This window comes from Lissotriton vulgaris, chromosome 8 (genome assembly GCF_964263255.1).
Source record: "Lissotriton vulgaris chromosome 8, aLisVul1.2, whole genome shotgun sequence".
Taxonomy (NCBI): Eukaryota; Metazoa; Chordata; class Amphibia; order Caudata; family Salamandridae; genus Lissotriton; species Lissotriton vulgaris.
In genome coordinates, this window is record NC_141696.1 from 1,533,290,803 (window position 1) to 1,533,311,990 (window position 21,188).

Below are 21,188 nucleotides of genomic sequence, written 5' to 3' on the forward strand. Positions count from 1 at the left end.
AGATTACTGCAGAAGTAATTAGATTAGGTGGACTTTTGGACACCTATATTGCTTCGGCCGAAAGATCCAGGGTAGATGAGAAGGGTCCTACAGCCCACAAAGCTGCCTCAAAGCAACCTAAGAGGGGGAGAACTGTAAACGATGCAGTTTTATCTGTACCCCCTCGTCCCGATTTATCGCCTATCACCTGTCAGACTAAGCAAGCTGCAGCGGCAGTGACCCCTGCAAGCCAGGTTGGGCTAAGGGAGTTAAGGAAAAAACGCTTTATTAACCTCCCACCTGACTGTGCACCATACGGGGTTGTTTAACCAATGTACCCCCGATTGAAACTATCCCTACCAAGCATTTGGATGAATCTCATGATTTATTAAAGAATAAACCAGTATTGTGGTTGCACAACCACTGTGGGTTTCCACTTACCTATTCTGCTGACCAAATACTAAGTACCTGAAGGGTAGATTGGATAGGCAACTCTAGCAAGACATTTAGGGGTGACTGTGTAATAGTCAATTTTATACTGTGGGTAGCAAGGACCCCCTGATAAGGATAAATATCCTGGGACAGGGTAAACGATATTTGAAAAAACAATCCCAGGCATAAACTGAGGAAAGTACACAATAGATTAAACAAACAGACTAGTTCAGTTAGAAAAAATATTTATAGTTTAATTTGATAAAAAAGGGGATAAAAATTAAACACATTGATCACAATTGATAAAAAGACTGATACATATGTATTCACAAATTAGATAAAAGGAAGGTTAAGTGGTCTCCAGTCAACGCGTTTCGACATATACAATATGTCTTCATCAGGACATTAACCATGAAAAAACTCTATTGTACTTCAATATTAGGGGACAAGTGTTGAATCTGTTCTTTAGTATGTTCAACTTGTTGGAACAAGGTCAATAAATCCCTAAAATTAGAGAATTATTGATCCCACACTCTCGATTCCGGACTTTAAAATTGGAGGCACAGTAGTTACTTAAAGGGCTGTTTGGGCTACCGTGTGAGAAAGAGGAGGTCACCTCTGGGGAGTGACAGTAGTTGTTGGTAGCAGCTATATATGAAGGCAATAGTTACGGTAGTATGATTGGGCAGCTGCAGAGCTCCTAACTTTCTAAATGTGATGTGGTAGCCCTCGCCAACACCGATAAATGTGGAAAAGCGCCGGGTTTTGAGTCAGGATACTACAGAGCGGTAAGCCCTATCACGGTGTAAAGGGGCGCACCAATACCCAAATAAGTCCTTGAGCGTTTAAGAAAAAAGGGGGCGCTCTCTTTTTGGAAACTGACTCGTCGGCAGACCCCCGGATGTAGCTGGCTATCATCAGCGTTCTCGGAATTGTTTTTATCAAGGCGGCATCACATACGTGCAGAAGTGAATGCGACCTCATTTAGAAGTGGCGCCCCCTTTTTTCTTAAACGCTCAAGGACTTATTTGGGTATTGGTGCGCCCCTTTACACCGTGATAGGGCTTACCGCTCTGTAGTATCCTGACTCAAAACCCGGCGCTTTTCCACATTTATCGGTGTTGGCGAGGGCTACCACATCACATTTAGAAAGTTAGGAGCTCTGCAGCTGCCCAATCATACTACCGTAACTATTGCCTTCATATATAGCTGCTACCAACAACTACTGTCACTCCCCAGAGGTGGCCTCCTCTTTCTCACACGGTAGCCCAAACAGCCCTTTAAGTAACTACTGTGCCTCCAATTTTAAAGTCCGGAATCGAGAGTGTGGGATCAATAATTCTCTAATTTTAGGGATTTATTGACCTTGTTCCAACAAGTTGAACATACTAAAGAACAGATTCAACACTTGTCCCCTAATATTGAAGTACAATAGAGTTTTTTCATGGTTAATGTCCTGATGAAGACATATTGTATATGTCGAAACGCGTTGACTGGAGACCACTTAACCTTCCTTTTATCTAATTTGTGAATACATATGTATCAGTCTTTTTATCAATTGTGATCAATGTGTTTAATTTTTATCCCCTTTTTTATCAAATTAAACTATAAATATTTTTTCTAACTGAACTAGTCTGTTTGTTTAATCTATTGTGTACTTTCCTCAGTTTATGCCTGGGATTGTTTTTTCAAATAATAGTCAATTTTAAACACCCCCAACATGTGGCAACAGTTTTGTTAAGGGCTGCTTCGTTAACACCTGGGGAGAATAGTATTTGTGTCCGCCCTCTCGGCTATTTTTATAGTCACCTTATTAAATTGCCCCTTGATACTAATAGAAATAGCCTTTTCACCTCCCACTGTTGTCCGGCCTTTGGGATCCCGACACAGAATAGATTCCAAGCCCTAAGCACGCTGGATTCTAATGATTGACAAACCCAGTTACGTGGGTCCGCTTTTTGTGCAACCACGAATGCCCAGGTGTGTGGTATAAGAGAAAGGCATATTGATGTCGAGTCGACCATTGCGGCCGACGACAACTTGTCTAGTGGCATTGGGAATATAGCTAATGGGAACCCTAATACTGAAGCTGACCCTAACGGAATGTTCCTGCCCGAAAATATTAACAGAACAAGGGGTCTTAAGGTTATCACTATTATTAGCTGGAACATTGCGGGGCTGAAAACTAAGGGGGATGCCCTGGGCTGGAACGACTTTATCAATACCCATGATATTCTGTGTTTCCAGGAAACCTGGAGTAGGGAGGAGGTTAACTACGAGGGGTTTGCCTCCTATAACCTGCTAGCGCAGGGTTCTACTTCTGGGAGAGCTAAAGGTGGCCTCTTGATTTTAGTTTCCATCAATCGGCGGATTCTAGTCAAAAGGTACCTGACTGTGGGAGCATATGAAATGCGTTACTTACCTGTAACTGCAGTTATCCAGTATTAGTGTCTTTCATAGATTCACATGCCTGAATCATTCCCCGTCGTCGAGACGGGAGCCTCCGGTACATAAAAAAGTAATGTCCTAAGACATACATAAAGAGAATAGGTCTAAGGGTCTAACCTTAGTAACCTATCTAGGTCCTTATGCAGGAAGGACCAAATAGAGTAGGCTCCAGGGTCCCACCTTGGTAGCCTATCTGTGTCCTTTTGTAAAAAAAAGGACCAAAACAAAAGGAACAACCAATCAGCTACTACCTCCCTCTAGAACCTTCCTGTGAGGAGCCTCAGTCTCTCAGATTTTCGTACGCACCAAGTTGGATAGGTGTAAACCTGTAGAGAGAGGTGAGTCCTTCCAGGGGAGGCGGGAGGGTGCATGTGAATCTATGAAAGACACTAATACTGGATAACTGCAGTTACAGGTAAGTAACGCATTTCTTATCCAGTATTTGGGTGTCTTTCATAGATTCACATGCCTGAATCAGAGTAGCAAGCAATACAATATGCACATTCTGTGAAGATACAGACAGTATATTACTGCAAGAAATGAACATTTGTGACTGTAGGAAAAAAACAACAGCATACAATGTCATGCAGAATCTAGTAACAAAGAAATGTGCATACCAGTCAAGGATGGTGGGAAGTAGGAGGGCTCACCTCACTGGAATAGATGGCGAAGCACTGCTCTGCCCACTGCTGCGTCTTTCGTCAGCTCAGCGTCCAAGCAGTAGTGCCTGGTGAAGGTATGCGGGGACTTCCAGGTCGCCGCTCTACATATGTCTAGGAGTGGCACTCCAGCAAATAGTGCCGCAGACGTAGACATGGCTCTGGTGGAGTGGGCTTTGGCCCGTGAGTCCAGAGGTCTTCCTGCCTTCTCGTGGCAGAGAGTTATGGCTGAGGAGATCCATCGTGATATGCTCTGTTTAGTTAAGGGCATGCCTTTCCTAGGCCTGCTGAATGCGACAAAGAGTTGGGATGACTTCCTGAATTGTCTTGTTCTGTCAAGATAGAATTTTAGGCATCTTTGAAGGTCTAAAGAGTGCAGTGATCTCTCAGCCGGGGTAGATGGGTTCGGAAAGAATGATTTAAGAACCACCGGCTCATTAAGATGGAAGTCCGAAGGGACTTTGGGTATGAAACGTGGGTTGGTACGCAGGATGACTCTGTCCTCCTTGAATTGAAGGAATGGGTCCTGGACGGAAAGGGCCTGTAGCTCGCCTACTCTTCTGGCCGAGGTCAGAGCAAGTAGGAGGGCTGTCTTCCACGACAGGAATTTTATGTCAGACTTGTGGATAGGTTCGAAGGGATGTTTCATCAGCTGGTGAAGAACTATGTTGAGCTGCCACGTTGGAGGGACAGGTTTTGGTCTAGGGAAGGACCTAAAGAGGCCTTTCAGAAATTGCTTAATGAGTCTGTCCGCCCACAGAGAGGGGCCCCTAGAAGTTCGAGTGAACCTAGAAATCGCTGCCAAGTGGACCTTGATGGACGCATGGGCCAGGCCTGAGTGCGCCAGGTGTAGAAGGTATGGCAGGAGTTGTTGGGGAGTGACCCGGAAGGGGTGTAGACCCTCCTTTTCACACCAGATGCAGAAGCGTTTCCACTTGAGAGTATAGGTCTTTTTTGTGCTGTTAGCTCTGGCGTTGGACAGGACATCTTTGCACTCTTGTGGGATGTTTAGATGGCTGAACTCACGGTAGTCAGGAGCCAGGCTGACAATTTCAGAGGGCCCAGGTTCGGGTGGAGAACCTGCCCGTGAGACATCGTGAGCAGGGTTGGGTGACTGTGAAGACGAAGAGGTGGGTGGACGGATAGACGGTGGAGCTCCGTGTACCAGTGCTGCCTCGGCCAGGATGGGGCGATGAGGATTAGAGTGCAGGGCTCCGATTTCATTTTCCTGATTACTCTGGGTATCAGTGGGAATGGCGGAAAGGCGTAAGCAAACACGTTCTGCCAAGCTATTGAAAATGCATTCCCTAGAGTTCCTGGTTGGGGAAGCCTGCTTGCGAAGCTTGGGCATCTGGCGTTCTCCCTGGTGGCGAAGAGGTCTATCTGTGGTGTCCCCCACTTCGTGAAGATGTGGTTCAATGCACTCTCGTCTAACTCCCATTCGTGGGATAGGGACTGTTCTCTGCTGAGGGCGTCCGCCAGGACATTGTCCTTGCCTGGAACGTATTCGGCTTTGAGGGTGATGCCATGTTGTAGAAGCCAGTTCCAAACTCTCTGAGATTCTCGAGAGAGAGATAGCGAGCGCGTCCCACCCTGTTTGTTCAGGTAGTGCATAGTCGTGGTGTTGTCCGTCCTGACTAGCACTGGGGAGTTTCTGATGCGCGGGAGGAACGATTGGAGCGCCAGGAAGACCGCCCGTAGCTCTAGAATGTTGATGTGGAGCTTGGACTCCTGTGGCGACCATTTTCCGTTGGTCTGCAGTTCTTGTAGGACTGCACCCCAGCCCTCCAAGGATGCATCCGTGGTGATGATATGTGGTTGCGCCGGAAGCAGGAACGGTAGTCCTTGCGACAGGTGTTTGTCTGAAGTCCACCATTGTAGACTGTTGATTAGATGTTGAGTGACTCGTAAGCGGTCCTCGAAGGATCCCTTCGCTTGTGTCCATTGTTTTGACAGTTCTTCCTGAAGGGGGCGCATTTTTAGGCGGCAGTGAGGGATGAGAAGGATACATGACGACATCATGCCAAGGAGCGATTTGAAGAGGCGGACGGTCAGAGACTGTTTGGATGCCACTGACTTGGCCAAGGAGATGAGTTTCGACTTTCTCTCCTGTGATGGAAAGGCCTTCGTGCAATCCGTGTCCAGGGTAGCTCCTAGGAAGGTGATGACTCGAGCTGGTGTCAGGGATGACTTTTCCCTGTTGAGGGTCAGTCCAAGGCGGCGGAAAAGATGCAGACAGGCGCTGGAAGATGCAGCTGCGGCTGCTCTCGACGGAGCTTTTACCAGCCAGTCGTCCAGGTAAGGGAAGACCTGGTGTCCCTGCTGGCGGAGATAGGCTGCGACCGGAGAAAGGCATTTCGTAAAGATCCTTGGAGCAGATTTGAGGCCGAAGGGGAGTACGCGGAATTGGTAGTGTATCCCTGCGACTGCAAACCTTAGGAACTTTCTGTGACCCTTGAGGATAGGGATGTGGTAATAGGCGTCCTGTAGGTCGAGTGATGTCATGTAATCGCCTTTTTCCAGGAGTCCCAGGATCTCCTGTAGCGTGACCATTCGAAACGATTGCTTCTTGAGAAACACGTTGAGGGCTCTTAAGTCGAGAATTGGACGCCATTTCTTCCCCTTCTTGTGGATGAGGAAGAAGTGGGAATAGAAGCCCTCCCCCATCTGGGCGTGTGGAACTTTTTCTATCGCGCCTTTCTGGAGCATGGATGTTAGTTCTTGCCGAAGCAGCCGCAGGTGTCTGTGAGGACGCTTGACAGGTGGTGTCTGAGGAGGGTTTGAGAGGAATTCTAGAGAGTGGCCGAATTGAAGGAGTTGTAGAACCCACCGGTCTGTCGTTATTTGCCGCCAGTTTTGAAGGTAAAAGGAAAGCTTCCCTCCAAGTCGCAAGGGAAGCGATGGTGGAGGGGCTGGCCAATTGGAAAAGTCATTGTCGATTGCCTGCTGGTCTCTTCTGTCCTTTCCCTCTGTAGGACGATTTATTGAAGGAGGACTGACGTCCCGACTGGTTTTGGCGCTGTTGAAATTGCGTTTTACCCTGAGAGTACGAGTAAGAGGACTTGTTTTGATAAGATCCTCTATAGGAGGATTGTCCCCTCCCCCTGTTGGCACGAAAGGACTGAGTGCGAGATTGCAGAGTGCCCAGGGCTCTGGCTGTGTCAGTGTCCTTTTTAATTGCAGTGAGGGCTTCGTCAATCTTCTCGCCGAATAGGTGATCGCCATCATAGGGCATATCTAAGATCTTGGTCTGGACCTCCTGTCTGAAAGAGGTGGCTTTAAGCCAGCCTTGGCGTCGCAGGACAGCGGCTCCCGCCAGCTGTCTGAATCCAGTCATGGCCACGTCAATGGCGCAGTCTATCAGTTCTGAGGCCGATGTTTGGCCCTCAAGGAGGAGCGAGTGTGCCTCCGCTTTAGCATCTTCCGGCAGGTCGGCAATGTAGGGCGCGATGTCCGCCCAGAGTTGGCGGTTGTAACGCCCAAGAAGGGCGATGGAATTGGCAATTTTCACCGTTGTCGCAGAGGTAGTGGAAAAGCGTTTCCCAACTGCATCTAACTTCCTGCCTTCTTTATCTGGTGGTGTCGATAAAGGTGATGCAGGGTTACGCGAGTTCTTCTGCGCCGCCTGGGTGACCACAGAGTCCGCCTTGGGGTGACCCGTGAGGCATGCTGGAGCTGAAGACGTAGCTCTGTACTTTTTATCCAGTTTGGGTACGATTACCTGTAGGGAAGCTGGAGATTGCATGAGCTGCTTGCCCTGTTTGAGTAGATAATCAATGATCGGAATCGATCTAGTAGTTTTCTTAGTTGGTTCTTTAAAGTCATAGAGGAAACATTCAGTTTCCTGAGATTCCATTGACATATGGAACCTTTTGGCAGCCCTTTCCATGAGGTTATGGAAACCTCCAATATCAGCAGGTGGAGACTCAGAAGATTGTGGCTCCGGAGAGGCTGGAGAGTGAGTAACATAGTCCTGGTCCGCATCCACGTCCGTATCATCATCTCGGACTTCCCCTTCTTCATGTTCTCTGTCCTCTTCCTCGGACGAGATAGGGTCTTGAGCAGGGTCCTGTGTCCTAGGAAGGACCAGTGGAGGGGGCCTAGGTCTTGTCCCTTGTGCAGGAACGGGCACAGATGGCTGCGGGGTTGGTGGGACAGTAGGGGTGGCTTTCTGCGGAAACCGCAGTTTGTAGTCTTGGACGAGAAAGCTCAAGTCTGCAACCAATGAGGCCGGCAAGCACACCATTGGGGTCACCTGGGTGTGGACTTGGGTAGGCACTACTGGAGGGGTCGATTCCTCAACCTCCTGCTCTTCGTCCGTACTCTGGCACTTGACAATTAGGTCGGAAGGACTAGTGGCTTGGGTAAACTCCTCCTCCTCCTCCGGCTCCTGGTCCTGTAAGAAGCAGGATGGTGTCAGCTGTTGGACCTTACTAGGTGAGGTCATCTCCGGAGTGATCTGCCTTTTGGTGATCCTAATGGAGACATGGGAAGTCTGAGCGTCCATTGCGTGTGACAAGAGCTCGGATTCTTTCCAGGTACCAGTAGCCGTCGGTATAGTCTTCGTCGACGGTGCATCCGTCGACGACCCTCTCGTCGACGGAGCTTTAAGCAGCGTTTCCTTCGTCGACTGCTTCGTCGTCGGCGCCGCCGTCGACGGAGCGCCCTTCGTCGACGGAGTGTCCCTCGTCGACGGCTTCGTCGACGGTGTGACTTTCGTCGACGGTGTCGTCGTCGACGTCTTCGTCGACGGTGCTGTCGTCGACGCCCTCGTCGACGGTGCCGTCGTCGATGTCCTCGTCGACGGTCTTGTCGTCGACGGTGCGGAGGATGAAATCGGTCGTCCTGCTGACGACGAGTAGGTTAGAGTCGTCGATGAGGAGGACGCCGACGATGCCATCGTCGTCGATACCGTCGTCGTCGATGTTGAGACGGTTTTAGGCGATGAGGTGGTCGCCGATTGCGCCGTCGTCACCGTAAGCAGTGGTTGCTTCCTAGGGACAGGAAGGTCCTTGCTAGATACGGCAGGCTTGCCCTCTGAAGCCTTTTTAGACCTCTTAGGAGGGGTCGCTGAGTGGCCAGGCGAGGAAGCCCTAGGCCTCTTCAGGGAAAGTTGTGAGGCGACCGACATGCTCCCACCCTCGGAAATGAGGTCGGTCGGTTTGTCTTTGAGCCTGTTCAGCCAGATAAGAAGTCTCCCTTCCCGGTCTTTCTGGGTTTTGACGGAGAACTTACGGCAAATCTTGCAGTCGATGGTCTTGTGGTGAGGGTAGAGGCAATACAGGCATTCCTCATGTTCGTCGTCCACGTGGAGCCTTAGTTTACCACAGGAGGCACAGGGACGGAAAAGTGCTCTTTTCTTGACGTCAGCCATAGTAGAAAGTCGAAAAAACTGTGAAGTTTGGAGAAAATACGATATTCCTGAGGAGAACTCAGGTGGAGACTCCCTAGCACAACGTGCGGTAGAAAATCTGAGAGACTGAGGCTCCTCACAGGAAGGTTCTAGAGGGAGGTAGTAGCTGATTGGTTGTTCCTTTTGTTTTGGTCCTTTTTTTTACAAAAGGACACAGATAGGCTACCAAGGTGGGACCCTGGAGCCTACTCTATTTGGTCCTTCCTGCATAAGGACCTAGATAGGTTACTAAGGTTAGACCCTTAGACCTATTCTCTTTATGTATGTCTTAGGACATTACTTTTTTATGTACCGGAGGCTCCCGTCTCGACGACGGGGAATGATTCAGGCATGTGAATCTATGAAAGACACCCAAATACTGGATAAGTTCAAATTCTTTGGCTCCTTGATGATCAAGGTCGGAATGTATTATTACTTAACTACTATAATAATGTTTTTGATGACAGTAGGACATTTGTAGTTAAAGATCTAGCTAGCACCATTGAGAATCTTAATGACGTAAATAATGTTTTTTTTATTTTATTTGGGTGGGCGATTTTAATATCCCGTTATGTGAACTATCAACCCAAAAAGTCTGTGGGGTTACAAATAATGCTGGCTCTGATGATCTGCACTTTAGGCATAACAGCTATGGAGACCTTTTGTATAGTTTCATGGGCAGTTATGCCCTGGAAATCTTGGATTTTGCTAAAGATGTAAACGGGCAGACCATCCCTACTTTTAAGAACTGGAGAACTAGCTCAGTGATCGACCATGTGATCGTCTCCTCTAATATCACCCCTCATTGTGCATCCCCTAGGATTGCAGTCACCTCTTTAAGTGATCACAATTATATTATCTTAGAATGTACTCTTTGGGGCGAGAGTTCTGTAGCAACAGGAACTACTCTCACTAATGTGGAACCTCACAGATCAAATGGGGTCAGAATCAGATGGATAGGGGAAAAAGCTAACGATTTATTAAGTTCTATCGTTAGCGAATGCTTGACCGATATTACCCTTATCCTCGAAAATACCATTGATTATGAACGGGTTTTATCTGCTTTTATAGATATTAATACCTCCATCGATGCCAGGTTCACCAGACCATTTAGAGACAAATGTAGAACAAATCCAGGCTGGTTTGACCATACGTGTACTGTTTTACTGTCCGAGTAAGAAACATAAACTTGCTGAAAAAAACAGGGACAATACTCTAATAACCAATTTAAGAGTAGACTATAAGAGAGCCCTGAAAAGGAGGAAGGGCGAGTTACAGCAGGAAGCTTGGGACTCCCTTAACCAAGCAGCGGAGTTACACAACAATACATTATTTTGGGCCACGGTTAACTCTCCTTTCCTCAAGGAGGGAAACCTACCTGAATTAACTTCTAATGTCCCTAGCGAAGGTTGGGTTTTCCATTTTTCCAAAATTTTTGACTCTGATAACTGCGGGGCCAATACCCCTCGCAGGTGGCCCGTTTTACCTCTGGACATTACCGTGACCGAGGTGGAGTATGGAATTAGTGCAAGTAAGGGGGGGGAAGCCCAGGGACCCGATGGGGTCCCTATTGATGTATACAAAGCAGCCCCAGAGATCTGGAGCCCCCTCCTGGCAAAAGTTTTTAACGCAGCTGTGTGCTCGGAACCCCCAAAAACCTGGGGGGAATCCATCATCCCGATTTTCAAGAAGGGCAGCAGGTCAGATGTCAAAAATTATCACCCTATCTCCCTCCTCGACTCCTCTATAAAGAGTATGAGTAGAGTTATGCTGGTTAGGCTTGAAGAGTGGGTTGAACAAGAGGGCATTCTGGCCGATAGCCAGTATGGATTTAGGAAGGGACGAGGAGCATTAGACCAGTGTATCAATCTCGATCTCCTAATTGGCAAATATATTAAAGCCAAAGGCGGTTGCTTATATCTCTGCTTTGCAGATTTAAGCAACGCCTTCAACATGGTCGACCATACTTTATTGTGGCCAATTTTGCTACAGCTGGGAGCCCCTGAGGGTATAATCTTTTTCCTTGCCAGACTGTACCAAAAACTACAAACTTGTGTGCGTTACGGCTCCAAGGGCGAATGTACCCCCAAGTTCGGCATCCAACGAGGCATAGACAGGGCTGTGTTTTGGCCCCGTTATTGTTTATTTTATTTATAAATGAAATTGATGCAATTTTAAAGAGTGTAAAAGCTGATGCCCCCCGGATCAAGGGCGTCTCTGTGCCGGTGTTATTATATGCCGACGACGCCGTGCTTCTCTCTAGAACTCCCCTTGGCCTACAACATTTAATCGACAGATTGTCTATGTTTATTAAGGATAGAAAACTGACCATTAACAGAGGGAAAAAACACGTAATGACCTGTGGGGCAAAAAGGAAATCAAATGCCTTTTTTATTGATTCTGACAAGGTGCAGCCAGTAGACAAATTTTGTTACCTTGGTATTACCTTCTTTCATGATAGTAAATGGTCCACTGAATTTAATAATATCAGGCATAAAATGGCGAAAAGTGCCCATATTGTTTTTAGATTTGCGGCAAAAGTTGGGGACAGAAGAACTAGGGATATTCTGCAAATCTATCAAGCAAGATGTGTCTCAATTGCACTGTATGGGGCGGCTGTTTGGGGTCACAGATGTAACCATGACTTGCAGTTGGAGGAAAACACTTTTTTAAAACAGCTTTTGTGTTTACCACCATCCGCCCCTACCGAGTTGACCCATCGGGAATTAGACATTGATTTCTTGACTGATTTAATTTTCTTACGACCTCTTATGTTATGGCGTTCCATATGGCTCCAGGACGAAAAGTCTTTTAATAGACTTATCATTGAAGATTGCCTTTGTTTGGATAGGCATAGGAAAATTCCATGGATAAAATATGTCGCTGATTTTTCGGGGAAATATTTAATCTAAATGTTTTGACCAACCCTAGGGCTGCTTCCATGATATCTAAAGCTGAGCTGGATGCAAAATTCTTGGCCAATAAGGCGAGCAAGCGAGCTTTAGTCAGTGGGTCTATGTCAACTGTAATGTTTTTTAACAGATATCTTTCTACCAAAGGTTTTCCATTATATTTAGCCATGGTGACTAGGCCATCCCACAAGTATGTACTAGTAGCACACCACTTAGTTGGCTTACCAATTCTTAAAAAACATCCTAAAGGCCCATGTTTGTGTGATGGCATTTCAAAACAGAGCACTTTGCACTTTTTATTGTTATGTAAACTGTACATGAACTTTCGTATTACCTATTTGAAACCGTTGTTTGTTAAATATGGTGTACGTACAGTTGATGAGGCAATGAATCTTATATTTAACCTGAATTCTGTCGACATCTGCTTTTATACTGCTATGTTTTTAAATCAGTCTATTAGCGTACGCAAAGGCATGTTATTTTAAATTCCATGCCTGTTTTTGTCGGTATTCTTTTATCTGTAATCTACAATCTGTTTAATTATGATCTGTATTATGTGCTTTTATGGTCATTTTATATGAACCGAATAAAGCTTCATGAAATGAAATGATTGATGATATCGTCAGTAGTAGAATTCAATGGATGTATGTGGTAAATGGGTAGATCCATTTTTGTATGTTCTTATGCGGAAAATCAATAAAAATATGTTTTTTTTTAAATTATGAAGCATGACACTAATACAGTGTATGAGGGTTATTTAAAGAAAAGGAACCCTTTCCTTCCCCGCCCCAGCAGTGCTCCACCTAAAAAGACTATTGCCCAGTACGCCAGTAAAAAATATTAGGTGGGATACCTTTTGTTAGTATGAAGTAATTTGGGGGGACGAATCCCTACTGTACCTCTTCCAAAAGTGGAAGGACTTCTCTACCCTGAGAGAAGGATCACCCTCCCCTCTCCCAGGTCCTTTATATACCGAAACATTTACCCACTTAGTGTTAACGTGCAAAACTGATAAAATAATGAAGTAATACAATCACAAAAAGTACTGCATTAAGCTGTATATTTTGGCTTTTGTTTGCCGTAAAATTTAGGCAACCCTGCCACATAATTTCGTCCTTACCGCCACATAATTCCAGCAGTCTTGCTTATACAGTGTATAACACCATTTTAAAATAATGACTTGCATATTCACAGTGCTTTGTGTTACAGGCTAGGACTTTATAGCATTTAAAATACACAAGTCTCAATTTTGCACTGTGTCAACCAGGATTCAATTGTGTGACTCTCTGGTAAATCCAGTACTTGTATAGCGCCTGAATCACCCCCGAAGGGGTATCTCGGCGCTGGGGGCCGTTGGGAAGATTAAGCGAGCTATTGCCCAGAGTCGCATGGTGCTGGGCAGACACCTGCCGCCGGAGGCGGGTATCGAACCGTGATCCTCAGTGGCCAGTGTCAGTCGCCCTGGCCGAGGCGCCACACCTCTTCGCCTGGTCTCACAAATAGACATATGCTGTGTTGTTGTTAATGAATTGAGGCTTCATAACATGAGGAAGTGTTCCCAAGATTTAGTTTAATTTGCATTTATTTTTTGTTTACAGAATGTGCAACATTTTAAATGCAGCTGGCTAACTGTGAAATAACAACAAAATACTTACAGAAAATGTTGTTCTGGAGGCATGGCCAGAGAAGGAATGGCGTAGGGCGTGTGATCCATCGGAGCTTCTACAGCCCTCGGGCTCTATAGCCCCCTAAAGCTTTGTTTTTGCCCTGGGTTTCGACCCGGTTGGGGCTGGAGTGTCTCCCAACGGGAGCAGCAGCTACGGGCGTGCATGGAGCCTCCCGAGCGGACTGGAGCACTGTGAAGAACCTAGCTCCAATGCTGTGTGGAACACAAACGCCATTTTGTCCCAGCCTGCTGTGAGTCAGCTGGATCGCGGAGGGTCATACCGGACCTTCCACACATCATCGGCATTTCATCTGGCTCCGCCATTGCCTGGAGGCTTCTGCGTCCCTCATCCCGACAAGTTCATAGTGGATCAGAGGTGCCTAGTGTTAGGGAGGTGGATGGTGCCATTCCACTCTGCCCTGGGTGGCCGTGAGAGGATGTGCGTGCTGGGAGCAGGCCTGCCCTGCCTGGGGACCTTTCACGTTGAGGCAGGCTGTTTTACTCCCTGATGTAACAGGTCAGCAGTCCTGAAGCCGGAAGTGTCGCACCTGCATGCTCGGGCCATGCGAGGCCCGAGGGCACCCTTGGGCCTGGCGTGGCCAAGGTTATAAATAAATTGGACCATGATCGCTCGTGGTCATTCGGCCCACTACACCACAAGTGGGTCCCCAAGTATAATTGCTGCTCTAGGCCAGCACATGCCGTATCCAAGGCAGCCCCGCTACAGTAGTGACGAGGGTAGCAATGTGCCCACTTACCAGACCACCTCCGATGCGGTTTCCAGCCCCGGCACAGTGCAGACAACACCCGTGTGAGACGCCGAGACGCGTTAGCATTGTGGCGACAACACGCAAAACCGCGCTCACGCCTGCTGAAGGAAATGGTAGGAGCGACCCGACTGCGCCCACCTCCCTCTGGTCCGCCTGCACACGCAGAGCTACCACCTAGCAGCCCGGCCCGAGGTGCATCACACTGGCCCTGAAGCATGCTGTACAGCTCACGCGTCCAGGCCCAAGCCTCAACACGTGGCAGGGGCCTCAGGCAAGCGCAATCTCACGTCCAGCCCCTCCAGTTGAAGGAGGTGGGGGCAAGCGCACACACACACAGCTAAGCACAGCTCTTGCGAAAGGAAGAAGAAAAAAAAACAAATAAAGAAGATTGGTAAAAGGAAAGGCACAACATAAATCACACAACTGAGGCAAAGGAAAAAGACTGCACATTGAACAAGCTACTGTGAAAATAAACTACAAAAAATGATGTAAATTGCATCCCAGGCGAGTAGCCATCGCAGGATTCTAATTTGCAAAACCTGCAAGAGAAAGACCCAGGGAGCAAGAATCAGGGGTCTGGCTGGGGTCAGATTGGTGAGATGACCAAAGATTAACTTGTTGCATCAAAATTATTGGGGGTCCGACTCAAAAGATTTCCAAAGCCATAAAAGGAAACCACAACCTTTTCAGAGAAAAGGACATCTTGCAGGCACGCTCATTAATTCCCTAATAAGTTCTGCTCATGTAGACAGAAGTGTTTAGAATCAGACAAAACCTGTGAGCGACGGTCTCATCTACAGGATTGAAATACAGCCCTTCCCCGAACCACGAAATCGGTACCTACGCATATCTGAGAATTTATTATGCACCATTCATCAACAAATTATGTGCATTCAAATTATTGTGTACTATTTTTAACAGTTAAGCAATTATTATTCAAACAGGAGAAAATGTTCGAAATACCCAAATCATATTTCATCACTCATCCCTAGCTCATCTACCTGTCTAACAGCATAGTTGTATTTGTTTGTTTGGATTACTATGCCTCTCCATATACCTTATGGTGCCATGCAGCTTGATTTTGAAACTGTGTGATTCAGCATCCTTCCATGTGCCCCTATGCCAGGGTCTTATATACCTTTCTTAAGCATGGTGTTCTATAGAGCGATGAGGGGCCTCATGTTTGGCTGCTGTTTTACAGTACAAGAGAGCAGACAATATTTCTTGTTTAGATTGTAGACAGAACATGAAAGCTGGTTATCGCTTTCTCCTTCTTTCTAGGATGGAATTTGTAAGGTCATCTCTTCTCCTTGTAGCTTCAGTTGAGCTGCTGTGTTTATGAAAAAGCACTGGAGAGAGGAATGATTCATTCGTCAACTTCTTAATGTGCGCTTCAGTGAACAAGACAGAAGAGCACACATTTATCACTGCACAGTTCTCTCTGTGGTTTTAAGAATTTAGCCCTTTAGGCCCTGTATTTCTCACACACATTTCAATGCACTCAAAGGACAAAGAGTGCTCTTGTTGGCATACAGCCAGACCCCTCCAAGGAGAGCAAACTAGAGAAAGAATTTTTGGTAACTCCACTAGTTACTGATCTGATGTCACAGCATTCCACTGAAGCATGGCCAAAAGAGATGCATCATTCTTGATATTTACAAGAACTGTTTAAGCTACTGGCTCAATGATGCCCTTCACATGCACACTAAGGGGCCCATTATGATCGCGGACGGACTTGAGTCCGTCCGCGATCACCGAGGAGGAGGGAACCTCTGCATAGGCATGCGGAGTTCCCTCCTGTCCAGTTAGGATGTGACCGCCACCCTGGAGGTCACATCCTCTATTTGTAACATTGCGGCGGGTGCGGCTTCAAGCTGCACCCGCCGCAATTTTACAAATGCATACATTGCATTTGTATGCAGAAAGCGGCAGGCACCGCGCGGTGCCTGACGATTTCTGCATACAAATGCAGGGGGGTACCATAGGTACCCCCCATGTGCACCCCCCACACCCCCTTCACCCAGGGGGCCCGCTACGGGCCCCCGAGGTGAAGATCCGCATGCTTTTCCTCTGCGGAGAAGTCGCCGCGGAAAAGCATGTTTTCTCAGCCATCCTAATATGTCTGGCGGTGTCTGAGAGACACCGCCACCATATTAGGCCTTTTCCGCCGCGGTTGTAAGCCAACCGCGGCGGAAAATCGGCGGACTGAAACCAGGACCCACCTGCCATCCTAATGTGGCCGTGGGTCTTTGGTGGGTCCGCAGAGGATTTTCCGCTTCCGCCGGCCCGGAGGATGCGGAAAATCCTCCATCGTAATCAGCCCCTTAGTTCTATTGCTATAGAGGATCCATGCTCATCTCATCCGATATTTGACTTAGACCCCACGGTAACACAACTGTAGAGTTAATGCAGAGTGTAAAGTATACAGGATCGCAAAATACTTCCCTATAATTGCCAATGTTGTGGATTTGGCACCGTCCCATTGGAAGGCACATATTCCTAATTCTAGGTTTATCCAGAGGGGTTGAATAAGGATAAGCCCATTTGACTGTAGCTGGGATGATTTCATTGTGTTTAGCTGGGTAATGCCCTGTTATTGTGTTTACAGTTCGTGGATTAATGGCAGAGGTCTCAGCACCTGTGGCTTCAGTGCCGAGCTCCTGTAATATAAATTGTCTCAGCTTTCTGTGCACTGTTATCACCTCCGTCAACATCTCCCTAGGCTTAGCTATTGGTAGTCGACCCCTGTCTGGGTGAGGTATGTCTGTAGTTAACGCATGCCATGTCTGTCCTTGCAATGAGAAGAGTTCTTAATGCACATTTTGTGTTGCAAGTAGTAACTCTCAAACAAGGTCTTATGTTTGATGTATGTTAAAGGCACTTCAGTTAATCTAAATGGATCACAGTATGCCGGAGAATATATTATAGCTTATATTGTGAACAGCCTTGCTGCATCTGCAGCTTCTATGTCAATTTATGAGTAATATATTCCAGAGCTTTATATGGATCCCCGCTGACCTCAAGAGTATTTTCACCCTCTACTAATGGGAATCCTCTAGCTTTTAGCTGGGCAGTAACGCTAGGTGCACATGAATTAACAATTTTTTTTATATTAAATAATGGAGGGAAAGCGCGCGGCTACAACCCAAGTGAGTGTCCCAGCACTACACATGTAAGGCAAACACGCAGATCAACCTGTGAACTGAGAAAAAAGAGGTACGTTTCGAGAGCATTCCTAAATAACAATTCTTAAAAAATGGCACAAAGTGATAGCGGAGGCTAATTCCATGCTTGACTGGCAAGAACTAAAAAGGAATGCCTGCTGGTCCTGGCCAAACAAAATCCTGGGTACCTCTAGAAGCACAGCACATTACACTAGCAGAGTATTTATTACAGAGATATTTAAACTAAGGATCATAGGAGGTCACTGGACCGATTTGAGCTTGCAACTTATTTATGGATCTGAGCCCTCGGGAATCTGATTGGGCACTATGTCACGGTAAAGTATGTACATTTCAGCTACCGTCTTTATACATATGTATAGGAAACTGGAATGTTTAATTCTCCATTTTAACGAGAGAAAGAAAAACATGGCAATTGATCAAACATTTATTAGTTCAATAATTATATCTGCTATATTAACAAACAAGCAAATCTGCTTTATAGGGTCTGTATTTCACACAATCCATTCAATATTGAATGTACAAACCGCAAGACTATTAGCCTGCATTGTATGAAAAATTAAAAGTGTACAAAACGGCACCTGTCAGGAGGTCACGGAGGTTCAAACAGGTGTTAGATTTTTTGAATTCATTTCTTATAAAAACATATTTAAAATCAGTTAACACACTCAACATAATGTGAGGACATCTTAAAGAAATAAACTAAATGACACTAAACTTTTAAAATGTCAGAAGATAAAAATCAAGATAGATGTGATACAAAGATACAGCAATATCCATGGGTTAAAACCTCAACCATAAGTTAACCTCTGCTCCAAAACTGCCTATGTGTAAACAGATTGTCCCAAAAATAATGCCCAAAACTAAATTGGAGGATGAAGGAGTAAATGAGCCTATCAGCGACCAACTTAATTTATCACTGTGATTCGTAGGAGAGGTACAAAGCTGGGTTAAACATGCAGTGACACATTTTATGGCTATTAGTACCTCTAAGCAGTGTTTGATGATAGGGCTCCTGTAAGGCAAGCAATCTTCAACTAGGATCCCTTGGCCGAAGGACATCTTAGACACTAAATGTGTGCTCAGCCGGCTTCTAAACTTTAGGCTAGCACTGATGGACTAGACTGACATTTGACGCCCAAGAGAGTAGTCTCGGTGGAAAATCCCGGGCGGAAGCCGGACTGAGAGGGGTGTAATAAGTTGTTAAGTGCAACGTACAGAGACAAGTGTACGTGAATGTGTCTCTCCAGGACTTTAGAAAAAATAGGCAATAAAGAAATGGGACGATAATTGGGATCGGCAGTGGTTTGTTTCAAAAGTGGGGTGATCATAGCATGCTTCCAGCAACTGGGGACAGTAGCAGAATTTAAAGAGTGATTAAGCAACGTGCAGATGGTAGAAAGCTGGGGGAGGTCCAAAGAGCGCAGTATGGAAGCAGGCACCGGATCCAATGGCGAGCCAGACTTAACCTTGCTCAGGGTCTCCAAGAGGGTTGAAGGAAGAAGAACAGGCCAAAACAGGAGTGGAACCGATGACTGTGTTGGGGAGGCAACGGCCCCACCAGCGACATGGAGCCGGTTGACTGAAATATTACTGATATTACTAGCTCCTTGAGCGGCAATGTCCTGATGTATGTTTTCTATCTTTGAGATAAAGTACTGTGCGAGCTCGTCGCATTTATTATTAGATAGGGAGGGAAGAGTGGCCGTAGTCCTGGAGCCAGCAAGTTCCTTGACCACGCTAAACAGAATTTTATAATTTATTAACCGCTTCAGAAATCATTTTATTCACTTAGCTTGCCCTAGTCTGGGCACAAGCTTTGTGATAATGCTTCAGCTCAGTTTTATAAGCGGAAGCGGAATAATCCCTTCTCCAAGCTCGTTCTAATTTTTTGCATCGAGATTTATCAATTTGAAGAGACTCATTATACCAAGGGGCGGGAGTTCTGTGGGTGGAACTTTTCTTCAAAACTGAAGGAAGACAAGTATCAATGGCTTTAAGAAGCCAGGCGTTCACGGCACAAGCTTCTGTTTCAATATCTGCTAGGTCCGGCCTACAGTATTATTCACCTCCAATGGTCAATGGTATTTATAGAATGAAGCACCCAGTTTATAGGAGCGGTGGGAAGGTAAGTGATCGTGATGTACTGGTGGAAACCATCCCCGTCACTGGGCTGCCATATGACCTTTCATTTCCAGCCAACTGCTTCCTTTATCCACTCTGGGATTGCATAGGACCTTGTCACAATATTCATGACCGTTTTATTTGCTAGTCTTAAGCTTTTAAAGTGAGCAGTTTCTTTTACTGCAAAAAGGTTTCTTTTACGGTGAATGTTAAGCCCAATGGTATCATATATGAGTTAATATATTTCTTTCATGTGTCTGCCAGTTTGACTGAACCATTGACCTTTTAATAATCCTAATGGCAATATCACTTCAAATTGATCAATTTGATTCCCACAAAAGATTCCATATTCCTACAGAACAATATGTATAGATATAGCTGACTTACCGTCTGGAGTATAGACTTTTTTAAATCCCTCTTGGTTCTGATCAGGAATTGCATAGGCCCCTTCCTCTTCTTTGATGCGGTCTGACATTTCTATTGAGAACTCTTGTCCTGTGGTAACGGGAATATGGAAGAGTCATGTCACAGCAAGTTATAAAAGATGCAGAAAGGGTCCTGAACCTCCATTGCCCCAGCATGCCTCATCAATTTCTGTATTTATTGCATATGAAAATAAACAATGGAGGGACGAGGAGAGATATTCAGTGAGGTCCTACACCCACACTCCTCCAGGGGTACTGTAAAAAAACAATTATATGGGGTAGTTCCTCTTATGGGACTCATTCGGCCCTATGCAGTGTGGAATCAGTAGTCTGATCATCAGGATCTCGAGGGATCCGAGTGGTCAGATCATAGAGCCCTCACACACCCAGTATGGTGCCATGCTTCATCATAGGGCGCTCCTCGTCAAGCCAGCGCTGCAATGCCTGACGGGCAAGGGGGCTCCTTTATTCGGAGATCTTTTGATTCATAAACACAGTACACAATAAAAACAAGGGTGCTATCTTGGAGCCACAATGAGCCCTCATAGCTAGTATGTGGGAAATATGGTGGGGTCGACATGTTTCATGCTCTGTTCGGCTGGAGGGTCAAGTGGCATTTCATCAGGACTTTGGAATAAATCCTACCCTATATGTAATAGTGTAGCTAAGGTCATGGGTGCCCACTAGAGTTGAAAACACTGCACCTGCGTTGGTGCACTGGGGTTGATTCCACCTAAGAGAAGAAAGAATAAAAGCATGTGTGTGCATGTTATTAAGGAGGTTACTTCAGACTTGAGCAACCTTGAACCTTTTGTTGTGTTATGGTCATTACAGTGTGACCCTTCATTTGTAATGTGTGCTCTCTTGACACAATGCTTTTGACAGGAAAAGTTATTTAGCATTTATTCCAGTATACTTTCCTTTTGTGTTATTCTGACCTCTTTTGAACCATTTCCACTCATATTTCTATTTATCATCCTCGCGTCTTTACTTAGTGTTGCTAATAATACTAAACTAACCTTGAACTAAAACAGTTGGGAGAAGTATCTCAGTTTCAGAACATTAAGATGCAAAGAACAGTCCATCACACAATTATGTAATGGTTAAGTCTTAAATAAATGTTAAGTCTTAAAGAAACAGTTAGATAAGTAGACCTCCTTTGAAATAGATCAAATGTTATCTGTTAGGCAAATTTAACA

General features: G+C 46.0%; 1 protein-coding gene across 2 annotated transcripts in view; it reads right to left on the reverse strand.

The window, feature by feature from the left end:
- The window catches only part of LOC147700297 (uncharacterized), a 227,834-nt gene that overhangs the window by 171,847 nt on the left and 34,799 nt on the right, over window positions 1–21,188 (reverse strand). For both annotated transcript variants that reach the window (XM_086935661.1, XM_086935660.1), the window contains exon 3: window positions 19,952–20,059. In XM_086935661.1, the coding sequence (XP_086791787.1) occupies window positions 19,952–20,059 (108 nt within the window). The remainder of the gene's footprint in view (window positions 1–19,951; window positions 20,060–21,188) is intronic.